The sequence below is a fragment of the Harpia harpyja genome, chromosome 12 (assembly GCF_026419915.1).
Source record: "Harpia harpyja isolate bHarHar1 chromosome 12, bHarHar1 primary haplotype, whole genome shotgun sequence".
In the NCBI taxonomy this organism is placed as follows: Eukaryota; Metazoa; Chordata; class Aves; order Accipitriformes; family Accipitridae; genus Harpia; species Harpia harpyja.
In genome coordinates, this window is record NC_068951.1 from 43424969 (window position 1) to 43450111 (window position 25143).

The following is a 25143-nucleotide window of genomic DNA, read 5'->3' on the forward strand; positions in this document are numbered from 1 at the left end:
GCTAGCTTTTATTCTGATTGCTTCTGATAAGGAGCTTTGGTAAGAATGCTGTGCCTCCAGCAAGTTAAGAGACTCACCTTGGAGGGGAACAGCTTCAAGGTCCCAGGGAATGTATGGCTCTTTCAGCTTGTCATGAAAAGGGAAACTAGGTGTTGAAAATCAGAATCAAAACTTTGAATTAGACGTGGGACTGCACCACGAACCAGTGGAAATGGCCTGTGTAATAAGCTGAGTCTTTTTTTCCCTGCATAACGAGTTGAAGTTTGCTACAAGAGCTAGAGTCACTGCTTTGTTTCCCATGTTTTGACCATAAGAAGGTGTGGATCCCTGCTGCGACCCCTCACAGACACTCTGCCGATGGGGAGCCACACAGGACTTACAAACTTTGGCAAGACCATTTGCCTCTTCTCCGTTGCTTGTGTACATGGGACACAAATATAAGTCTGATCTGTCTCGGACGCTGGTCTGATAGATACAGTAATCTCTGTCCTATCTGAATGAGAAGATGCTGATAGGTGATGTGGAGTCAAGCTGATGAGACATCTTGGGAACCATAATCTGAAGGAATTTTATCATCTAACCTGACACTTTTTAAAAAATAAATTAAAAAAAAAACCCCACAACATTTTAGAAGACACATATATTATGCTTTTCCTCAGCGCCAGCTACCTATTAGTAGGACAGACTATAATCTTGTAGTGAGCAAGGAGATGCTTAAAGGACAATTTTCTCCTTTTAGGACCTATGCAAGAAAAGTATTTTCAGCACTGTTACATGATGTAAGTGTTAAGAAGATTTGCTATAATTCCATTTCAAAGAGCTTATAGTAAGTAAGCATTTTTCTGTATTGTCCTTAGTGTTGTCTATAAAACTTACATAAAAAGTGTCTGTTCATCAGGTAGACAACAGGGCCTTTCTGAGAAACTCTTCTTCTGCAGAAGCACATTGAGTAGAATATCATTTGCAAAAGGCCAAGAAGGGGTTGCTGTGTTTCAGTGCAGCTGATCAAAGAGAGGGTTCAAATGGATCTTCATTCCTAGAGCATTTTTCTAAATTATGTGTGCAGATTTTGTTATGCTACTTATGAGAGTAACATTAAAAGCTAAAGGGAACTTCAGACCCTCCTTTGTATTCATGTAAAGTTTTCCAGAATGATAGCATTTATTCCTTTGGACAGAGAATCTCTTCTGTAGCAAGTTTGTTCACTTGTTCTTTTTCTTTCAAACAATGTGAGCTTACTGAGGTTTTTTTTACCTTCTTCCCAGGGAAGGATAGCTTTCCACTAACACAGAGAGTTCTGTTTTCTCTGTTAAAAACAACTGCCCTCAAGTGGAGTCGGCTTTGTATTTTGTCCTAGAAACAGAGTGTTTCATTCAGAGATAAGGCCTCTCTGCATTTAGGTTCCTTTAGTCACCTGATGGAGCCATTGGTAACTTTTAGGCTGCTTTAGTCTACATTCCTGAAATGCCTTACTCCTGGCACTGCAATTAACAGCTTCAGGTTCACTGCTTGCCACCCGACTCCCCAGCTTTCCACTTGCTGTGCCCTGGGATGCTGCCTGGGGTAGCAGGAGAGCAAAGCAAATGGTCAGGCTTTGTTTCCAAGAACACAAGCTTTGCACCTGTAACCATCATTGAAGGTGTCGTTGTGGAACATGAACAGGTAAAAAAATCAGTTTGTGTTTGCAGCTTTTTGAACTTTTATTTTTGAATTTGAGAATTGCTGAGTATGAGAACATGGGCCCAATCTCCTCTGTACTTATACCATCCCCTTCAGCTCGGTGACTGGTGATTTATGCCATAGCGATCGTCAGGAGGACAATAGCCTGTTGTGCTTCAGGGTTTGCAATCTTATTTGCAAGCTCTTTTCTGCTTCTGTCTTGTTGCAAATAATCAAACCAAAAGTCCTGTGTAATGATATTGATAGATTTGGGAAAATTAAAAAAAACTTACAATCAGGCTTGTGGCAGATCAAGTGCAAGGTGCTGTTTATGCTATTAAAATAGATGTTGTTTCACTGAGTTATTTCCAGAATGCTCTCAGTGTTTTTCCCCTTATTTGACATTTTGCATTTTTTTTCCTGAAAAATAGCTTAAAATAGAGTAACAGGGATTAAGGATACTCTGTATCTCAAATAATAATTATACATCTAGTTTGCGACAATGTAGTACTTTGTTCATCAGCTCAAGAGAAGAACCTAGAGGAGTTGGCCCCCTGGAAGATGTGCTTGGTATATACTGTATCAGATGAATAAGTGAAGACAGAAGGAAAGTTTTCATTTGTGACATAATGTTTGTGTTTTAATGCATGTTCTCATGTCAAGCTACGCCTGGGTTAGATACAGATCTGCACAGAGCTTTCTGCAGGCCTCCACGTGCTCCAGCAGGCAGGAGCTCTCTGCCTGCCCCACTTGGCACGTGCCATCGGGGTGACCGTGGTGGTACCTATAGCAGGTTCATCTAATGCAAGCCTGTGTGGAAAATGTGGTGAAGTTTGAGTCCTTACTTTGTCACACTTACTCAGCCTATTCATCACTCTGTCCAGACTACAAATAGCCTGTTTTTCATAAGATTCCCTTTTCTCCTGTGTTTTACTTTAGCTAATATATGTCAAATCTCAGAGATTTCTCTTTCCTCTATATAAAGCTGCAGGGAAATTTTACTCGTTGGAAACGCAGGCTAGGTCATTTAAGCGATGTGCGCAAACCAGGGCAGACTGGTCCAGTTCTAGCAACTGCTTTTCCAGTGTGTGACATTTGAAGCTAACTCAAGCTCTTGAATTAATGAGTATCATATATAGTGTATGCCTACCTTAATGTCACAATTTTGTCAGCTAGATGGTCATGTATCTGTTGTATTCCTGCAAAGACACCCACTAGTGGCTAAGCTGAAACTTTTAGATTGTTGCATACCTAAAGGTAAAGGACATGCATATATACACATATATTATATGTAAGGCCTTTACATTTAGGTATGTTTACTTCAATTCAGAAAGACATTTTGATTCACAAAACGGCAACTAACAGCCTACTTCACGGTTTCTCTGAATGGTGCTGTGTTTATCTCCACACACTTTGTTATGGAGAAAATATTGATCATGTGGAAGATGTTGGTGTTGAAGGAGTGAGAATGATCACTGGTGTACTAAAAGATGGCCAACACAGATGCAGTTAAAGCTAAAGGGAGCTTGAGGTGACTGTCAAGCAGAGCTTGTTCGGGGTGAAGTTGTTGAGCTGTGCAGCAGCTTCCCGGGGCACAGAGGCATTCCCATTTGTAACCTCTCCTTTCATGTGCTTCTGAGCTTACTCAGGGCCATGGTGCTATGTGTCTTTGTGTCCCTTTTGACTGGCAGAAGCTCAGCGTGCGGCTGGCCAGCGTGGCTGCTATGAGTGCCAGCGAATGTCTTCTGTGTGGTTCACTCCTTTCTCAGTAGGGTCTCGAACAGCAGGCTCTTCCACCGCCCCACTTCCCTCGCAGCTCTGCCTGAAGTGCTAGCAGCCCGTGGAGGGCCCCGCACTTAGAGGTGCTCTTTGGAGCTGAGAAATCATGGCTTGCTGGGTTTCTTTGTCATCGTGAATAGTGTTGGTCGGAAAGGTTGGAAGAAGTGCAGTACAATCAGGAGCTGAGGGAGGATGGACTGCCTTTCCCCTGTTCCTACTGGCAGGGCCATCATGGAGACCCTTGGAAGACTCAAGGACAAACATTTTCTGCTGGCATGGATTTGTACCTGTCTTGGCAAAGCCCAAGGAGGGTGTCTAAGCCCCATGGGATGTTCTGGGCTTGAAGAACCATGTGCTGTTGGTCCCTTTCTCACGTGCACTGAGGTTGGCCATAAGACCCTTGCTTTAAAGGTGTATGAGCAGAGGGGACCTATCAGCAAGAGGCAAGTCCTGGAAGGCTTGCAATAACAAATAGCGTTTCTGAAATGTGGAAAAAATGAAATTCTATAATTAAGGCAAATATCTCCTCTGTGGATGCTTTAAACACCAGAGTTTAGGGGCACAAAGTGCAGGACTGTCCTCTTTCATGAGTGTATGCATGGTGCTGAGCCCAGCCCCACTTGGCTTGGCTTCTGTTAAATTCCCCAGCCAAGGAGAAGTGCATAGTTTCAGCTCAGCCAAGTGTTTGTTTTACAGGAGTTGAAAAGACTGCAGGGATCATTTTGGCAGCAAAACTGACTGTTTTTCTAAACAAAAATCATTATCTTCTCAATCTTGCTAATAGTGTATTTCTGGAGTCAAGACACAACAACCCAGAAAACAAACCAAGCGGCTTCACACGCCTCCTCTAGCTCCACTCTGCTACTGACCACAGAAAGGCAGTTTGTAATCCTTATCAGTTAGTCCAGTCACCATCCTGCTCAGGTAATATGCATTGAAATGAAAAAAACTTGGTTTTGTTTATTAAGAGTTATGTACTGTTTAGCTAATTTTAAGCTATTTAGTGTTTGAGGGCAAAAGGTCCTTCAACATGCAGTTTATGGTACGTGCTTAAGGATGTCCCTGGATCAGGGGATCCTGTATGCTTCTCACATACACCATTTAAAAATCTTTGCTAAACTGGAATATGACAGTCAATGCATTTGCTAATTCCTCCCTCTGCCCCCCCCTTTTTTTCCCTTTTAGATGGGGGCCAAGGAAGTCTTGAAATATGCCCCAGAGTTATTCTTCATATTAGATTGATCACTAGTCCACAGGATTGTTTCCATTCTGTCCTCATCTGAGTCATTCACGCACATGGTGCATGCAGAGGTCTGGCTGAGTGGCAGCGAATGCAGCCATGCATCATCTGTTTGGGCTGGTTTTGGCACAAAAGGACCTTTCACGTGCAGGGGATCTTTTTTCCTTAGAGGATGCTGAAATTGAAGGAAGCCTCTCAGAAGCTCTTGAACAAATAAGAATAATTAGTTCATCTGCGGTAAGTGAAACGCTGTCCTTAATAATTTTGCATGAGATTAAATGTGTTGTATAAATAAAATATTAAAGACAGGGACATACACGATTTAAGTTTTTTAGAAACTCAGGAATGCCAAGCAAAGTGTAAGACTTAAAAATGTGGTAACCAAATCCAGTTCCTACTAGCTGGATTTCCTTTAAAGATATTTCAAGTTCTTCTCTATCATAATTTTTATTAAATATTATTTAAGGCATATTAAAGATTAACAGGCAGTTACAGGTACTCTGTATGTACAGTGTGTATTCTGTTTGCAGCATAAAGTGTTCTGAATGATGGTAGGCTTACAGATTTTGGTAAAATCTTCGAAAGTGCTGTCCAAAAAAAAAAAAAAAAAGGAAAAAAGCTCTCTATCCTTCCTGCTTCCAGTTTGCCAAAGGGAAGGGAAAAATCTTTTTTGAGGCTTAGCATATTCAATTAGCAGCATGTACATGTTCTCACAACTGCACTTTTCTGGCACTTCATACAGCATGTGATTTTTAGAAATCACTTTTGGCAAGGTGCAAACCTCTGACTCTCGGAGCATTGATCATGACATTGCCAGTTGCAACAAGAACTGACTCATCCATCAGGACAGCCACTGTATGCTGGCTCTTCTCTTTGGTCATTTCTTTGACAACAACTGTATCTGCACAGTCTTTCAGAACATTAATCAAGTTATTTTGTCCACTGCTTCTGCTGTTTGTGATGTACTTCGACTCACCTACCTGCAGATTATCAGGAATTTTACACAAATTCCCTCTACCATGCTTTTTGAGAGAAAATGCCTGAACTGGCTAAAAGATGTTTTCACAAACACGCCGGTCTGCATTAAGCAGCTAAAGCATCATGCAGAGCCATCCCCTACCTCCAAGTGATTCCCACCAGAGGGCTCTGGAGATCGGGCAGCTGCTCCAGCGCTGGCTGAGCAAGCTGGGTTTGACACAGGTTTTTCTGCAAATGTGAGGAGTTTCACAGCAGTGGGGACAGGACCGCTCTGCTCTCCATGTCCACGCACAGCCAGAGACCGCGACTTTCGCCAGGGGTTTGCTCTTGTGCCCTCTCAGCCACCGGCTGTTAAGTTGTTCACCTCTTTATCAATAGGTAACCTTATACAAAAGAAAAATCTAAGTGTTTTCCTTTTCTAATAAGTGCATGGATTTTTCTGTCATGCCAAGCAAAGCTTGTAGAGGGCTAGCTGTGAATAAAGGCAGAGAATTGCTTTGAGACAGACCCAAATGTCGTGGTTTCTGCCTGTGATATGCTGTCATACCACACTGCAGCGCAGATCCCCCAGAGCTAACTCTGGAGCTGCACTTCTGCAAGCTAGTGCTGAACTTAGCTCCAGCCCTTTAAAAATGACCATACTTTATCTAGCAAAACCAATGACTTTTGATTAATACTTCAGTCTGTCTTTCATCTTCATTACTTTTTAGGGTGGAACAGCATAGGTTAGACTGAGGGACGGTGATTGTGTATTCTGAGTCTTTTAGTTACGGCGAAGCACTGCCATTTCATATCCATGTGGCATCTGTGTCAGTAATTACAGGGGATTACAGGATTTTCTGATAAAGCCTATTTAATTAACTTCTAATCATGTTACATTGATGCTAATTGAAACTAACTTTTTACATCAGGGACTCAACACGATGGGAAATATTTGGGACACTGCATTTGGCTATATATATTGTGGGTGTATCAATTCCAGTTTCAGTTTTAGGACGGTTATGGGAGAAGAGGCCTGTGTAAGTGATTCTATGGTGTGTGTGGCTACAATCCCTGGTCAAGAAAGCCATGCTTCAAGACAGACTACTAAAAATCATTTGATAATATAATCCATACCTTTACAATAATGAGAATTAAGACCTAAACCAGTGAATTGTCTATGGGATGACTAATTTCTGTGTTTAATTGCACTAAATGTTTGTTGTAAAGGTGGAAGTGAGAAAATGGACACTGGACAGTTACAAAAACTTCATGCCTTCAGGCTAATTTTGTGGGATCCTTAAAAAGGATGGGCATTCATTGGCAAATGTCTTTTCATTTGAACCAGGACTACCAGACCAACGACAATGACCAGGCTGTGGTGGAAATCTGCATCACTCGCATCACCACTGCCATCAGGGAGACGGCGTCCATAGAAAAGCACGGGAAAGCCCTTGTGGCTCTCTGGGAGTCATGTCTAGAACACAACCTGAAGCCCTCTGGAAAAGATGAGGACACACCACATGCAAAAATTGCATCCGATATCATGAGCTGTATCTTGCAGGTAAGAATGAGCTGAAAGCAAGGGAGTGTAGTGCATTCGTTGGCTATTCAGTTTTATCTTTTAGAAGGCAGTTGTACTTTATGGTTTTTGAGGGTGCATGGGAGTGGTTGCATTTGTTTAAAACCAAGAATATGACCCCAAATGTTAAAGTATATTATTACATGTATATGGCATCCATTGCAGTGAATCAAAAGTTTTGGCAGCCTTCTTATCTTTAGAAGTGTCTTGACTGTTTAGTACCAGATTTCATTAATTCTCCATTAATTCTAAGTATTTGCATTTCATGTAAGTATTAAAGTGGGAGATGTAGGACTATCACTTTCTGTGGTTACAGAAAGATTAATTTGAAAGCACTTAGCATCAGGGAAGAGGTTATTCTTTTGAATCGTTTTGGAAGGCAGCAAAATGCCAAAGATATTTTAATGATGTGAAATTTAGGTCACTAGACATGCTGTCAGTAAGGAGGATCTCCCTTAACATTTTGATTGTAAAAGCCAAGTCCATATACAACATAGAAAACTGACTTCTGAACTAAAATCCAATTTCTACTACTCTATTTAGAGGACTAGAAAGAAGTTATGCTCTGGCCGGGAGTGTTGAAATAATTTCTTAGAATACTTTACTAAGGGTTGGAGGCAGCAACAAGAAGTTCGAAAAGGTATTTAGGTCTCAAAAACATTTGCTAGAAGAACAGCTAAAATTGGGTCTTATCTGAACTCAGTAGTCTATGAACTATCGCTCCCTGTGAATGCAAGACTAAAAAGAAGACATCTTAGTATATAACGGCCTTTTGTACAGAGGAACGGGCTATTCCAAGGCTTTCTAAGAAAGTAAGCTGAGAGTGAAAAGCCATTTAAAGGTGGGGGGAAGAGGGAATCTGGTATTAAATCAGCTGTGCGTACAATTCATGGGGACCAGCTCAGTCTCAGATGAAGAAACAGTTGCTATGAAGTGCCTTTCTATACAGACTACTCCGGGGTGATGTTTGCAGTACGTCTGCTGTTTCATAGTTGCTTTCTTTACCTCTGCCTCTGAAATCAGATGGGGGGGGGGGGTTTGTTCTTTTATTATAAAAATTCAAATGATAGTGGCACAAGTAAGTCACTGTCCCATGAAAGTTACTGCTTATCCCCTTGTAGAATATATTGTTCCATAAACTTACTGAGATTCCTCATCTAGTTTGGCTGAAAGTGTTTAAAGTCCAAAAGAATCAAAATGTTCCAGAAGAAATAACATCAATGCAGAATTTGTTTCAATGAAATTTTAGTTTATAATCCTTTAGTATGGTCAGTTCTGTTTACCCCCAGTCTGTCACTCTAAAGACGCACAAAAAAGTGTATTATAGCAAAATACTAAAAGAAGAAAAAACCCTTCTTTTCTGAAGCCCATGTTCACATTGATTTTGGTTTGGGAAGCGTAGAGGTTTATTCTAGCCAGACATTTGGTCAAGACTGCGGATGAGGCTTAGCAAGATTTCTTCTGCACTGTGCTGGCACCCCTGAGCCATGAACCGCACCGCAGCACAGGGCACAGTAATACATCCTATGAAGGTCAGTGGTAAATCAGGGGGTTACGTCCCCTCTGCCTTTCTCTGTGAATGACTGGCTTTGGTAGGGACCACTCTTTCCGATTAGGCAACGCGTTCCTGGAGGTGTCGGTTATCTCCATTTTGGTCTTGCGTACCCGGAGGTGAGACAGTAACTGGATTTGGATACTGACAGCAGCACAACTTAAACTTTCCAGACAAGAGACTGTACATTGTAAAATCATATTTGGTCTTTGAGGTACTTTAGCAATCTTATTTCATAAGAATACTGAAGTATGCAATGGCTTGTCTAAGCTTTCAGTTTGTGCTGTTGGCAACTGCGTGCCTAAATCAAGCTAGCTCGTATCCAAATGTTTTGGGATTGCACTGTGTTGCAGATTACTTCAAGGAGTTCATTGAAATAAAACGAGAAAGTTATAAAAGTACATTTATTGCTCCCTGAAACAGAGCTATTATCAGCAAGTTCCTTTGCATAAAAGAAGAAAGAAGGCATAAAATGAGTTTTTATACAATACGTGAGGGATAGTTGAAGTAGTAATGAATATCTGACAGCTGGGTTGAATCTCACAGCATGTTTCTGTTGATATTAGCAGCAGGGAGGTCCCCTAGGTTTGCAAACATCACTATATCATATTATTGAAATCTGTTTTTCATTGTCACCTTCACATTTTCATAAGCATGCATTCATGCCCTGATATTTATAATGGAACAAATGAAACCTTTCTCCTCCCATCTGAATTCAAACCTTTTCTTAACTAGGTATTTTGTCTTTATTGTAGGGGGGGGGGAAAAATTGTTCTTTGGAATTTTCTTAGATCTTTTAAATCCTACTCAGAAGGCCAAACCTTATCTTCCCATACTTTCTGTGTGGAGTCCCAGAGTATAACTTGGAGGCAGAATTTGGCTCCTACTCAGTAGTACCTCTCAGCCAAATATAATGAGGCATTATGTTGATTTAAACATGCTGCTGCATAAAGCTCTATTCATTTTAAGGGCTATTCTCATTAAAGACGCAGGTTTTGGTCATATGGCAGTTGCTACAATGAGCTAACTTGACACCTAGGAGTTGCTGCAGCCCCTTCTTCCTTAGGGGCTGGCAGAAAGGAACTGTCCCGGAGTGGCTGCAGCAGTCCACTGCTTGGCAAGTCTCTGTTGCAAGGAAAAATCCTTGTAGCCACTTAAACTTGGCTCTTTTGCATTGGTTGAGTAGTGTAATGTAGCCTTAATTAGGGTCAGTCCTGCTCTCCGTGAGGCTGATGGCAAAGGCAGTTACTGCTGATGAAGGCAGAGCTGGCTTGGGAGGCAATGTAGCAGGGTATGTGGAATAACAAATTTCTTTTTTCTCAGGTCTAAATTTTATTTTTTCAGCGCTGCTCCAGAATGAGCATGTGTTAAGTCTGGACTGCCTTTCTTTGCACTGTTTTGTTGCTTTCTGAAACATCTGAGTTCCAGTGGTTGCCTGTGATTTCAGATGCTAATTAAATATAATCATATTGCAGGATTATTTTCAAAAACAATGAAGTACTCCAGTTTCAAGGAGATGTTCAAAACTGAGTGAAGAGGAGAGAAAAGCACTGATTAAGGAGGGTTCAAGAGAGACTGTAGGTCCTCAGTTACACATAAACATATCCTACTAGTTTCAAGGGCAGTTATGTATGGGGAATTTAATGGGCAATAGATGTGTATAGTCTGTGCACAATTTTACATATACAAATAATTGCAGAAAACCTTTTCTGACCTTAATGTCAAAACCTAAGTCTATGTGCAGATACCCCTGAGATTGCTGAAGCTTGGTGCCATTTTGAGGACAGAAGTTAGCAGTCCTGAAAAATTTCAGTTGACCCTGCTGTTCAGAGAAATTGGCTGGAGTTTAGAAAAGGAAATCTTAATTATTACAGGAAAATTGATCATCAATACTAAAGCTATTACCCTGTGAGCAAGTCTCCCAGTATACTTACTCATGCGTCCTCTTTTTCCTCATTTGACCAGTCTGCCTTTGATTTAGTCCCAGCGGCTTAGCCTGAGATCCTGTTCTGGGAACAGAGGAGTCCTTTCTTCATGTGGTCTCTGCCAGCACAAAGGTAGACCAAAACTCAGAGTAGTAACACACTTCAGTTTAGATGAGGGAAGCTGTGACTTGTGCTGGGGAAGATTTACCCATGCTTGAAATAGTTTCCCTGAGCTTTAACTGTGCCTGCACATTGGGCTGCCCTGCTTAGGGCTGGACCTCGGTGTGGGGCAGGTCACTGTGACACAGGAATGAAAGGCAGCAATACCTCTTTTAGTGCAGGGAGCAATATTTACCAGTCAACAGAATCAGTGACTGCTCCAAGGTGTTTCCTATGCTTTGGGATGAAAATTACCTATGCTGTGTGAATGATGGATACAGCTTCTGCTGTATTCTCTGAGAGCACCAAACACAAAATACCGTGTTAGAAATGTTACAGCAGTTAACGTTTAACTCGTACACTTCATATCATGTTCTCTCCTTCTCTTGCAGAAGAAAAAAATAGGTGCATTACTAGCATTTCCTGGTGCAGTAGTTTTAAAGTTCTTTACTTGCTCTTTCTTTCAAGTCTGCCTCCAGTGGTGTTACCAAAACATAACCTTTCTTGACATGTTTTTTGCTTTTTTTCCCTTGTTGTTTTGATTTTTGTTTTTCTACTCTGATCAGCATGAGACTTTATTTTAATCATTATTTCAGCTGCTTATTTTTCAGTGCTTTGTCATGTTTTTGCAGAATTACAATCGACCTCCCATAATGGCCCTAGCTGTTCCAGTGGCAGTGAAATTTCTTCAGAGGGGCAATAAGGAACTGTGCAGAAACATGTCAAGTTATCTATCCTTGGCTGCAATTGCTAAAGCAGATCTGCTGGCTGATCACACAGACACTATTGTCAAAAGTGTCCTTCAAGGTATGAAAGCACTGAGATTTTTGGATTTAGTCCTGCAGCATGCCCACCATTAGATTAGTTAGGCTGTATTAGCCATATATACAAACAAACACGTTATACACGAAAACACGTATGAGGCATGTGTGTATAAAGCATGCCTATAAAACATGTTAAACACAATCTAATAACAGACTATAACAAGGAAGACCTTTCAAGAATATGTGAATTTACTGAACCTTGTTGACTATGGAAGTTTCATTATAGATTGGATGACCCTTAGGGCAGGAAATAACATCTGTACTTGTTAGTATACTGTACTAATGGACTTCAAATTATAAGCCATGATATGAGATGCTAGTTACTGGGCTCTTATCCTTTCTATTAGTGTCATTGGCAATACTCCAAAATGTAAATGGGGATGAAATGAATCCCATTCTGTGGCAAAAAAGTCAGATGTAAAGTGTAAAAGCTTTGTAGTGGTTCTTCAATTTTGCCTACATTGTTAGCTTTACCTAGAATATTGATGCTAAACTCTGTACATTTTACTTTTGTGGTTTAAAAAGCCAAAAATATTCATACCTCTACAAAAGGAAGACCAATTTAGTTGAACTAGTAATGTTCACAGTATTTGTTGCAATACAGTGCTACTGCAGTAGTAAAATCACTGTTTGTTCTTCTTCAAGTATGAGCAATAGCAATAAGTAGCAATAGCTGTCTAATTATTCCAAGAACATATTTATGAAGATGTTAAGCCCTTGAATTAAATGTATGCATTCTGTATTTATTAAAAAATATAAATGGAGCGTATTATGGAGGGATAGCTAAGCTAGAAAGTAATTTTGTCCCTAAGACATTGTGGTAAAAGCTTGCATATTTCTGTCTGCTTTGTTTAAGGACAAGTGTGTGATAAATATGATAAATATGTATGAGCTATGTGATAATACTAATTGAGTAGAGTCCAAGAACAGAATATTGCTAACAACTTCCAAAGCCACATGGATAATTCTTTTAAGACTTGTGACATTAGTATTTATGTGTTAACATTGTGCATTGCCACTTGTAACTCAGTGCTATTAATAGAAAGAGTGAAACAGGTTTTATGGTATGGTCATAGGTTTGGGAAAAGTGATAAACACCCACAACTGAAGGTTTCATCGTGACTGAGCCTGCTTGTTTTTGTGTATTTATGTTATTCTACCAGCAGATGTTGCTGTGGACATCAGGTTTGGAAATTCCAGACTGGAAGAGGGCACCCTGAATAGGCAAAGTGCTTTGTTTTGCATAGTGGCTTAATTGCACTGTACATAATTTGTATTTCAGGCATGAAAAGGTTGGTTTGCAGCAGGCTAAGAACCACGCTTAAAGACTGAGTGTTTGCTGAAGGGAGAAGAGAAGCTAGAGGATAAGCTGCTAAGGATGAATTTACAAAGCAGCATGGAGACAAAGGGCCTTGTTCTGGTGCTGCACAGACAGGGCTCAGCCTAATGGCACCAGTGAGACTGATAGTAGACTTTGGCCTGCTGCCTGCGAGTGTTTGAGAGCTAACTGGATTTTTTGATTACTTGGGGCAACTGTTTGGCTGCATAATCAGTTTCTTATCTTATTAGCTAAAAAAGAGCTCTTTAGAAAGAGTGTTTAACTACTCTGTTCCAGTTAGTGTGAACTCAGCTTCTAAACATGAAAATGTCTGTACCATGCTCGTGATGCTGACAGGCCCTGTGCTGACACCTTCCATCAGCGTAAGGGATCAGGCAGATTTATTCTCATTTCCAGGGGACAGCAGCAAAACTACCCTGAAGTTGTTGCTGTAATCTGAGAGTCCCACAGCTGCTGCACCATCCAGAGGAGCTCAGGCAAGGGATGTGGATGTTGCATTCAGCAGAGGCTTGTTAGAGAGCAGAACTGGGCTCAACAACATACTCCAGAAATGCATGTCTTGCGCTTGCTCCTTCATTTCTACATTTGCAGTGCAAGAGCAGGGTCACAGTGGCTTTTCCATATATGGAGCCCAAACTCCCCCAAAATACTATTTACTTGGTGTTTTCCAAACAGGCAAAGTAACTGTTGACAAAGAAAAACATAGTTAAGCTAGGAAGGAAAGAGAGAAGTGTCCTGATGGAGGTGACAGAGGGGACTAGACTGTGGGAAAGCTTTGCTAGTCCACAGAACTGATAAAGGAAGAGCAAAGCAGTTGGAAAGAGGAGAGTTTTCCAGCTGAGTCAGTGAGAATGAAAGGACTGGTTTTGCATTTGGTCATCTGCCAAACCAGAACAGAGATAGGAAAAGGCTACTTCCAAGACAAAGCATTTCAGGTATGAGGTACAGTAAGAAAAGTAGGCAGGAAGGATTTCTGGTAATCTTTTTGAGGATTTTGCTTTTTCTGCTGCGTTTCACGGACATTTGTTTTCATTTAATGGGGGGCGCTGTATGGAAAGAGGATTTGAGAGCGGTTTTGCCCTTGCACAATGTTGGGACCTCAAGTGTTTTTCTTAACTCTGAAGATCTGTTTTCTGGCTGACAGCAGACGAACGGAGGTAATCTTTCATTGTTCTGTAGTTAAGGTTATTTGCAGATATTATTTAGTAAGGGATTTTTGTCATGCTTACCACTAAGCATTTCTAATTTAGATATATTTTTATTGTGGGGTAATAGGAGAAATGCCAACAATTGGAGCAGTTATTTTTACCTTAAATAAACAGTGTTGACAAAACTTTGGAGCAGGTCCTATAACTAGGTATGAAGTACAGCCCCCTTGAATGGCATAGTAAAGTGGAAATTACCTTGTCATAGTTTTTTCTTACTACTTTTGTATCGTGGAAGGAAGGATCTGGTAGCTGTGTCACATTCAGGAAATAAGCATAGCAGCAACATGTCAAGAAACTTTTCAAAGTGTGTTCTTAGGATATCTGTAGAGAATAAGAAAGATGGAGAAACGTGTGAATAGAGCAGAAGGGTGGGCTGTTTCCAGTGGAAATAAGAATTGCTTTGAATAAGACATTCTCCATGATAACTTGTTAAGAGGCTTCAACAGGTAGTAAATAATCGTTCTTGTCATAAGTGGTTACATATACAGTGAATAACTATTCATCATTGTCTACTTCTGCTCTGTTTTCTACACGCAAATCACCACCGGTGTCTTGGCGCTCTGCACTGGCTTCTTATGCGCTGTATCCAGCCCTAGGTTTTTATTGGATTTTAGATAAGCTTGTGAATGTGAGAGAAGAAAGCCGCTGCCACCGAATATTCATCAATTCTGCCTTGTACAAACCTCCTGTTAGAATCGAACGAGTTGGTTACTTTGGATATCTAAACATATCTTAAAACTGAGTATGTCCTTCTCAGATGGCCAGCATTATGCATGGGGTACTGGTTGATTTTTTTTTTTTTTTTTTTATTTTTTATTTGGGGATATCTCAAAACCAATCCTTCCTTCAGTCTCCAAGTGCCATGCTACCACAGCCTCAGGTCAATGCGCATGTGTCAGTATGTTAAAGCATCTCTTCTGTACAAGTGACCACATCCATGTGGGAGAACTCCTACAGTGGCAGATCCTTGCACGTGACAGTGTTCACAAGAGGGATTGTTATCATGACGGGCCTTTAAAGCTGTGTCTGGCTAATGCTTGGATTTTGGTCCTCTGAGGGTCTCTCCATTTGTATGAGATGTTGATGTTTATGTTCTTTTCTATTAGCAGCTAAAACTGCATGGTTCAAAACATGGAAAAATTCCCAATTGGTACTCACTTTCAGAGTTTCAGTTCATGAGAAGCGTGGAAAGTTTTAGTTTAGTGAAGTATATTTATTTACAGAGCAACTTTACAAAAATAATTTCAATAAAATTATTACAAAGTCAATTTACAATATAATACAGCTGCAAATGTAACACCAGCTTATGATGGGGAAAATATTACTTGTATATGTTCGGTCAATCTGTGCCATAAATAATGCTTTAAACAAGGAGCTAGTTTTCTTATAGTCTACAAATTACTAACGACGATTAATAAACAACGCATTTCTTGGCTTATGTGGTTCCTCTGTACAATTCACATTAGCACTATAAAAACCAATGACTGGAGGAGCCTGGAAGATGCACAGCCTTACGTCTGTTCTGCAGAGACCGGTCAGCTGGATACCCAACGTGTTTGCTTCAGCAGGGCTGCCAGGAGCACTGTTCGGCTCCAAAATGTCCACAGTGGCACTCACTTCTATACATCAGAAAACACTGCACTAGAGAGACACCAGTCGTCTGACCTCAGGAACAGCTTTTCCAATGTCATGCCTTGATGTGGGGGTTTTTGGTTTTTTTCAGTGTTTTGCCAAAACAGCAGGTAGAGATCAAATCCTGTCTCCACAGTACCTCATTCTGTAAACTTCCAACGCTCATCTTCCTTGGGAGTTCGAGACACGGGCTCCTACGGCTCTGTTTACTTGTACGTAGTGGCGTTTGGCTCTGTGAAATATGTTCTCTGCTTCAGAAACTGCCTTGCCAGAATTTAAGAAATGTACTGGGCTCCTCCATATGGCAAAACTTCTGTGACTCCCCACCCGATGATGTTGCCCCTGATACTGCATGCATCTTCTCCACTCTGCGCTGCTATCTCTTTGGCACTGAGCACTCTGTCCCACATGTTAAAGCCAGTTAATTTTCCGGAGAAGGCTAAAGCTTCGTCAAATCCACCTCCAACGCAGCAGCCATTCTTTTCTTGACCAAGCTGCAAAATCCCTCCGTCTGGAACGGTGTGAGCATCAGCAATGTCTGAGGCGGTGGCTGCGAGCTCTCCCTTCACCCACAGGGACGCAGATCCGTTCTCTGAGCTCCAGGCACCGCAGAGATGGATCCACTTCCCAGGAACAACTACATTTTTGACGGCTAACTTGTGCTGGTCACCACCAACAACAAGCACTGCAGACTCCTGGCTGAGATAAAGCTGGATTTCATATGGATTTAACTTGGTTCCGTAGGAGAATACAATGGTTTTGTCCAACGCCTCAGTCACCTTGATCCAGATACAAGCAGTAAAGGAGTGAAGGGTCATTCCAGCAGTTGGGTGAACGCTCCCAAATATCTTTTTCGAACGCATGGGGAATAGAATTGCTGTTTCACACCCTGAAAAAGTTAGAAAGATTGTTAGGTAAATAAAAACCGGTCTATTTGTACATGCACAGTTAGGACCCTTGACATATGCTCGCTTCTGGGCTTCTCAAAGGGAGTGGAGAGCTCAGCTCATCCAGTGGGATGTAGGATGCTTTGAAGAAGCTGTCAGATCTGATGGATGAATTTGCCAAACACTATGGCAATGTGTCTAGGGGCTAATCAGGCTGCAGGAACAAGGCTTGGCTCTTCCCTCACTGCAATAGCAGTGTATTGTATAGTCCTGTGCCATGCTAAGTGACATTTGAGTTTAATGCTGCCTGCCTGCTCTGGTGCTTGCCTCAGGAAGTTGGGCTTCCCCGAGGATCTGTGCGGGGCCGGTGCCTTCTGCTCTGAGGTGCCTCCTGGGAAAGCTTCTCTTTTGCTGGGTCACCTCGAGAATTTAGCACTTTACATTGGGTAATTATGTTGGGTAGTCCCCTCTGTTTCGTTTAAGTCTTGTTTTAGCCTCCGTGTTCTTTTTCAGTATGGAGTGATGAAAACAGCAATGTTATGGTGAGGGAATGAGTTCAGTGGTCTGTCAAACAGCGGGTTTAGATACCGTGCTGTTCCTGGGATAGCAGTGTGAGACTGCTGCTGCGGCTGGGGAAATGGAGCCGCTGGGAGTTGTCACGGGCAGTTATGCAGCGTCCTGCAGTTGTCCTGTGGATAACTGGGCAGCAGAGGAGACAGGGACAGGGGCTACCGAAAAGCAGCACAGGGAGCATTGCTAGAAGCATGCCGAGATGTGTGTGTTTATGATAACGACTCCCTTTTCTGACCCTGCCTTTAGGGCTATTGGCCAGTAGCTTTCATCGGCACTGGTTAAGCATGGGAAACATATAAGACAACTGGTCTTTTAAAAACAGTTAATCTCTCATCTCCAATGAATCAATATGTTGATAACAGAAATTAGATTAGCTAAAACCACTAACAGAAATTTATGGAACTTGGAAAAGTAACTGATGATCAGTAAACCCAAGTCATTTTTGGTATTCTATGTACCATTCCCTAATTGTATACAACTTAATATTCTAGGTGACATGGGGGAAAAAGCAGCTCCCTTCTACAATTAAGCTGGCTTATTTCCTGTTTAAACAAGCTAGAGGATCTAAAATGTCTAAAAAGCGTGTGGAAATTTCTGCTTCAGTGAATGAAGGACTCTTTGTGTCCTCCAGGATCATGCTGCTGTGTTATTTCATAGACAGCTTCCTTTCAACTCTGAGCAGATTTTACATTTCTTCATTGGCCGCTTTGAGAAGGGGCAGGGTCAGCAAGCAACTGTTGGGGATACTCCTTAAAATGCTACTTAGGAACACTATTGTGAAAAAGCTTTTAATTAGGAAGCTTTCAAGCTTTATTATTAAGGCCTAAACAAAATTAAAACCAGCCTCACTGAAGAACAAAAAGTGTGATTAGAAAATCCCTGAAGAGCATGGCTGGCAGTAATTCAAGATGTGAGAAATGAAATTCAGTTGCTAAAAATTCTTTTGAAAAAAAAAAAAATTCTAGGAGACACTCTGGAAGTACTTAAAATGTATCCTTTAAATTAAAAAATAAGAACATTTTATATAAAAACATGTAGGAACCAGTGGAAATAATCTGGATTTCCACTGATGAGACTGAGATCCTTAATGCCGATCAAGTTTTTTACTCTCACCTAGTGCAGAGTAACTGACTGCAAGGCTGGCTGTGTTACAGGAGAGTGATAAAGAATGAGATCATGCTTTCTGGAAGGCAAGATTCATGTGCTTGGGAGAAAAGGAATATGCTGTAAGATCTACTCCCAGTACACAAAGATTACTGAAGTGTTATGATAAATAAAGGAGTAAAAGCAATTTACTTATAAAGCTGAATCCATGCCCTACATGAAAGGATAGATTCACGTTAGATTGTAAAACGCTTTGATGTAAATTATTGTGTTTGTATTGCAATAGGCTTGTGTCAGTTGTTGCCTTTGCATTAGCAGTTACAAGAAGCACTCCTTGCTCACCTGTGCAAGAGCTCATGCTGGTGGTGCTGCTAAGGGTCGCTGGCAAGGCTGGTGTAACTGCACCCCTAACTTCCTATTCACACACACCCGTGGGATTCTGCGAGTGTAGATTTCTGTGGGGTTTTTAAGCTGCAGTAACTTCCATTTGTGGAAAATATGGTTGTTAAAGACATGTAAATGTTTAGAAGACAGGCAGTGATAGCTATCTGGTAGGCAGAGTTATATTCAGTGTAGTTATATTGTGCATGTAGCAATTTTGCATCCAACTTTAAATAGATGGGGGTCTGCTCTGCCATACCCAAGTTGCTGTAGCTGCTTTTTGGGTGTCATATTACAGTGCACAGAAAAACTGATGTGAAATTTGAGATATGAGCTCCTTTTTCTATGGCCACCTCGCTTGCTGACCAATGCAAACATTTTGGAAGGGGAAAAAAAACCCCACAAACCAACAATACTACAGTGTTACTAATTTTTCCATGCTTGAGGAAATATTCTGTCCTGACAGTTGCATGCAGTGAACGTGCCCTCCCTGCTGCGGGAAGCGTGCTTAGCTGGTTGACATCGGCAGCGTGACCTCAGATCTAGCTCTGCTCCTGGGCAGTTGGAGTTGGTGAGGAGACAACATTTAGTTTAGGAAGAGGGAGGAGTAGGTACATGCATGAACAGAACAGGAGAGCTCAGCAACTAGCGCGTATGTGTAGGAGTTACCAGCTGGGAAGGTAAAAGGTGAGAGAACATAATTTGTATGTTTAAAATACATTTGCTGCTCTCTGGCAACTCTTTTGATCTGGGAGAGCCTGCAGGAGGTGGGATCTAGCTGGCTTTGCCCTCTCTAAGGACTTTGATTAAACCCTTCTTTGATCCCACGTTTGTAAATCTCAGCGCCTCTTTTCTGAGAAGAGTTAATGGGTTTCCTCCCTGTATGTACAGACTGCTCAAAGCTGCTGTGGTGTTTGTAAGATTGCTTTGGAGTCGTATAGAGGAAGGTGCTTAAGAGGGGTGTTTGTAGGATGTCTGTTTGGACAGGCCCACCAAAGAGAGCTCTCTGGTAAAGCACAGCGCACGTGGACTTACCTGCTGGCAGTAAGTGCTGAGCTGCCCATTTCTGCGATGCTTTCAGTTCAGCTCTGGTTTGCTGTAGCTCTTTCCACAGAGAGTTCAAAATGAGGTTGTCTCCTCTGGCGGGACTGAATTTATCCTGCTGAAAAGCTGTCTCCTGAGCCTCTGCCTCAGACCTCCTCAGCCAAGCGCTTTCCAGCCGGCCAAGCCTGCCGGACACATTGTGGCTCAGCAGCAGAATGTGCTCAAGAACCTTTCCTTGCTCGGCCTCGTGAAGCCTCTTGGCTTCTTCAGCTTGGTCAGTGTTCCTTACAAGCACCTGCTCTACCTGTGACATGATGTGGGAGGTGACTTTCTCGATGGTGGCAGCGAAGGTGCCTGCGAGGTTGGTGGTGAGCTGGCTCAGCTCTGCTTTCAGGGTCTGCAGGTCCACCTTCAGGATTTCGTCCATCTGCTGCAGCATCATGTTCTCTTTCATTTGAGAGTTCTCGAGCATGATGAAGAGCTTGTCCCACTCAGTGTGCTCTCGCTGGCAGTCGCACGAAACAGCTGGAATGGAAGATACAGATGTTGCTATTCCTTTGTACTTACATTTTTAAACAGAAGGAGTATTTGACAAAATCTGGCTCTGTGCAAGTCTTACAAGCTCCAGACTGTCAGTGTGTGTCCCTCTATATCAAAGCAGGAAAGTGGTGTGTATTATAGCTATTTTAAAATTGTCATCGGCAGTCTTTTGCAGGAACACTGAAAAATAGAGAGTATAAAGCAAATTCCAAGGCACGCCATCCAAGTGCTTTAGCATTTGCTGACCATAATAACCTACTGGTGCAAGCACATGCTTCTTCCTCTGAGAAAAATATTTATGTTTGTAATAACTGTTACAAGAGCTAGGCAACAAAGAATGCAATTCTGCACTTAACACAAATTTAGTTTAAATCTACTTACTTTCCTCAGTACCAAGAACTGGACCTTCAATTTCATTATCCATATTCACATACATGAGATCATAGTCGTCATCTTCATCCAGAACAGAAACAGAAGCCCTGAAAACACAGAACAGCGTAAGCAGAGAAAGTATTTCTTGGGGCAGCATTCTCTAGCTGCTTCCTGAAAATAGCTGGGCTGTCTGGAGCTAAAGTCTAAGTCAGACTTCAGCAGAGACAAGACTGCTAGTGAGACACAGCGAGCCCCTAATAAATGCTCTGAGCGCCTCAGCTTGAATGAATGAGCAATGCTAGTGCCAGTGTTGTAATAAGAGCACTTCTGACTGTTGGTTTTGGCCGAGAGGAGAAGGGGGCGTGCAGCTTGCTCAATTCCAGCCTTCCAGGTTTGCACTGGGGGGAGATGTACTGGCTCACGAAGGGGAAGAAACGGGAAAAACTGCTCTTGCGAGCTGCCGCTTCCCCTCCAAGTGCAGATTGCTGTAACGTGCATCAATGCGAGAGTGAGAGTGGGGGGTGCAATCACTTGGAGCTCTCTGCCTGTGAGCGCTGGCTGCATCAGTTATGTTATTTTGTGTTATTTGCGGAAAGAAAAGTGTTCTCTGCAAACTAATTTTGTAGTTGGTATGTGCCAGGGCTCTGGAGGGGATTCGTAGAAAAATAAACATACCTGGAGTTGGTTTGGATACACGCGTATGGTTTAACCTAAATATTGTAGCTTTTTTTGATAAAAACTTCTATTATATACTGACAGTTTACTGCTTTAAGCAATAAAGGAGAACTCATAAAGACAGGTTATTAAAGTTTTGCTTTTCTAGCCCTAATTACCAATAACAACATCATAACTATGCGGATAATAGGTTACTGCTAGTATCTTGTTTTGCGAGCATGTAGATTAGCAGCTGCATGATTAGAGTTGTTTCTGTTAACTTGGAAAAAACAAAACAAGGCACTCTTGGATTAGACATTAATCTAGTGCTAAGTACTATTGTTATTGGTGTTAATCTGTTTTAAATTCTGGAAGGCTTACCAGTTCAATGGGCCATTAATTATTTCAGAGATGCATTGCTTAGGTGAGATTAGGGGTAATATGGTACAAATTATATATTGGCTATGAAATATTCAGAGAATAGGAAAAAACCCCACATAATTGCATCTAGCTTCCAATCAGTGTTCCCTTTCCATTTGAGTCTGGTTTAGCCCCTTATCACTTGATGCAGGAGTGCGTAAAGAGGGCCCTGTGCTTCTGTTCTTGTTCATTCTGCCTCCAACACCTGGGCCATGAGTGGGAAGTGCGGCTGCATGAGGCAGCAGAGGCGGTGTGTGCGGCCTCAAGCGTTGCTCCCTCCTGCAGCGGGGACCAGGAGGCACTTCGCAGGTTTCTCCTTTTGCTGAGGAGGGAGGTAAGGCTGGAGCTGCCTGCTCCCCAGCCCCTCCAGGCTTGCTCCACACACCCCCGGGCAGCCCGCTGCTTTGAGGGCCGCAGAAAGCTGCTGAGAGCCTGGTGCTGCACCAGATGCCTCCCAGCACCCAGCCTTGTTAGTGCAAACCTGGGCTACCTGAGTGTTGGACTGCTGGCCACGGTACTGTGCTATTCCTGCATGCCAAACTGGTCTCACTGTTTCACCCTGTGTGTATGTGGGGTTTCTGCCACTGTGGGGCCTCCAGCTGCTCTTCAGCAACCGCAAGTAATAAATAGTAACATCGACGCAATACGTTAGAAACCTCAAAACTTTGGTAAAGTAGAGGTGAACATTTTGGGGAGGTTCATGCCTAACTTCAGTCATCCTGGGGAAAAAAATTAGGCGTGGGCTCTTATCTTTGAATACTCAATTTTTAGGGAATGTCAAAATACTGCTGTATAGCTTTGAGAGTTCCTTCTGTCCATGTTACATTTGCAGTGTGCTACAAGCTCTGTTTTTCTTTTTCTTTTTTTTTTTTTTTTTTTTTTACAAGCTCTCTGTGCTGCTGGGTTGGGCAGAGAGCACAAGGCAACCTTTGCTGCTCGTCGTCCGTGCAGGGAGCACGGCCAAAGTGCGCCCGGGGCATGGTCCTGGGGCAGCCGGGGCGGGCTGGCATCATCACAGCACGCAGTTGTGGTTGCTCCTGCTGTACGTGCCTCCTCCCTGCCTGACTTGCAGCCAGAAGTGCAAAGCCATCGAGTGTCCCCAACTGTACATTAGTTTCTGCCTGAGTTGCATAATTCCCAGTGTGTGGTCTGCTTGGAAAGTCTGAGAAAATCTAATCTGGAAAGTATTGGGGGTAAGGGTGGTAGGGGAAGGAAGAGGGAAAGAAGGTAATTAAGGAGTAGAGTATAATGTTTTTCCATTCTCAGACAACAAACATACTTTTCAGGCTCTTAGTTTAGACTGAGACAGATGAAGCAGGATGGAAAAAAGTGAATTACTTGGGAGCGGGTGCAATATCGCCTCTGACTGCCCGAGCTCTGAGAGTCAAAAGGTTGGTGAGTTGCTTGTGCGTCATACCCTTAGAAACTGAAAAGGTGTGACAAACAAATGGCAAGAAGTACTCAGAGCTAACTTGAAATATGAAAAGAAAATAAAATAGTGAATTGGGTTGTGATCCATGACCTTTCTTAAGTTATATGAAGAACAGACACAAACTGTAGTATCTGCTTGGATCGTTTACATGTTTGTATACACAGGTTATTCAATTAAAAGCAATTCCATGTTAGTGAGGTCTCTTAAATATCACTCCAAAGTGATGGGGTTGCTTCTAAATTGCCTTTGCTTTTCATTTATCTTGGTTAGTGAATATAAATGCAGCAATGCTTGCTGTAGGAAACTGCCCAAATTTGTGTTTGTACGAAGTATTTTTGTCCAGAGGAGTTTCATGGCTGCAATCCATCATGTTGTGTCACGTCAAATTGCATCCCTCCTCTAATACATCCGACACTTGAAATGCTTGTTTTCTCAGGTTGAATAATTAGTCTTACTTTCCAGACACCTTCCTATCTGTGACATCCCAGCTTAGGCAATAGCACGTCTCAGGTTTGTGCCTGTCTTTCCTTGTTTGAAGCTGCTAGTTTTTGTTACTCTCTGCTGAATTCCTTCCCTCTACACTTTTACAGCTGAGATGAATTTTGTCTGCCCAGGAACATGGGAATTTCATCTTTTGCAATTGTTAGCATTGCTGAAATTTGACTGGAGCTTAAGGGCTCTCTTCCATATGAGCAGAAAACTTCCAGTAGAAACTAAATGTGTGCAAGTGCAAAGAAAGGACTTATTTCTGTAAGCACTAAGTTATCCGGAGAAGAAAATAATTTTTAGTGTATTCGGTTACAAAATTGTTCAATTTCAAACTCAGATGTGAGTCTAGAAAAGTTCAAGTAAATGCATGCTCCCACCATTTTAGTTCTAACTTTGGGTGGATTGGTGCTTTGCCTGAATCCCACGGTAGGTTAGTGAGACTCGTAAAAATGTGACACTTTTTTACAGACTCACTTGTAACATCAGGAAGAGATTTGCACAAAGAATGTGGCTAGAAAGTGGCCAGAACTGAACAGCTTGCTAATTTGTTTAGGGTAATTCATCAGCAAATATCTTTCCTTTGCAACTGGCCTTTGTGCTTTATATATAGAACAAAACAAGACTGAAATTCGCCATGTGCATGGGACTAGAGGTGGGGTCTGAACCTTGCCTTTAGCACTGCAGTGCTTGTACAGAGGGCTCAGAGCTGCCTTCAAGGAGAAGCCAACAATTCTTCAAGCAGAATAAATGCTTCAGGATAGGATGCAGAAGTGTGGCTGGCTGAATAGTGTGGAGGCTCTCCTCCAAAGCGTAAGGACCCCTTAGGGATCATTACAAGCTGTTCGACTAAAAGTTGTTTGAACCTGCGATAAATTATACATTAGTTACTTGGCTCAGAGTTGATGTTGCAAGACCTAACAGTGTCTTGGGGTGCGTTTTCTGTATCTGGCAAGAGCACGATGTGGTCCGGTCTGACCCATATATCCTTTTTCTACCATCCGTGAAGTGACCTGCTTATCTTCCAAAATTCGAAGGCTCAGATTTAAAAGGGAGAAAAAGCAGCAGGCCAGAGTCCTAGTTCCTATTGGAAACCAAATCCAAAGAGACCTTAAGGACTTTCAAGGGTTTACAAAAAGGAGCCATACTACATTGCAATAGGCAGATGTTTTCCATATGTTGTTCAAGTGAAACTTAAATATATTGAGGCAGGCATGTACAGCAATATGAAGTTATATATTTTGGTATGAGCCTGGGCTTCAAATTGAATTATGCACAGACATCTTAAGAAAATGTGTGAGAGAGGGTTTTGCATATCTCTGTCTGTCTGCAGTTGACTCTCTCTGGCTCCTTTCTATTCCTGGAAGTGGCATCCTTAACTATTTATGTTCAAA

General features: G+C 42.0%; 2 protein-coding genes across 4 annotated transcripts in view; one reads left to right on the forward strand and one right to left on the reverse strand.

The window, feature by feature from the left end:
* Positions 1-25143, forward strand: part of VEPH1 (ventricular zone expressed PH domain containing 1) — a 99649-nt gene that overhangs the window by 12662 nt on the left and 61844 nt on the right. For 2 of the 3 annotated variants that reach the window (XM_052804088.1, XM_052804087.1), the window contains 3 exons: positions 4624-4915; positions 6984-7199; positions 11486-11660. In XM_052804088.1, the coding sequence (XP_052660048.1) occupies positions 4778-4915; positions 6984-7199; positions 11486-11660 (529 nt within the window). In that variant the 5' untranslated portion in view covers positions 4624-4777. Of the gene's footprint in view, positions 1-1464; positions 1663-4623; positions 4916-6983; positions 7200-11485; positions 11661-25143 lie in introns of those variants that run through there. The other variant, XM_052804089.1, reaches the window with a different exon arrangement.
* PTX3 (pentraxin 3) lies at positions 15014-21058 on the reverse strand. The gene is made up of 3 exons (XM_052804090.1): positions 20767-21058; positions 19837-20370; positions 15014-16745 (listed from the first exon to the last, which is right to left on the reverse strand). Exons 1-3 carry the CDS (start codon positions 20912-20914, stop codon positions 16132-16134), a joined length of 1296 nt encoding a protein of 431 aa, XP_052660050.1. The 5' UTR covers positions 20915-21058; the 3' UTR covers positions 15014-16131.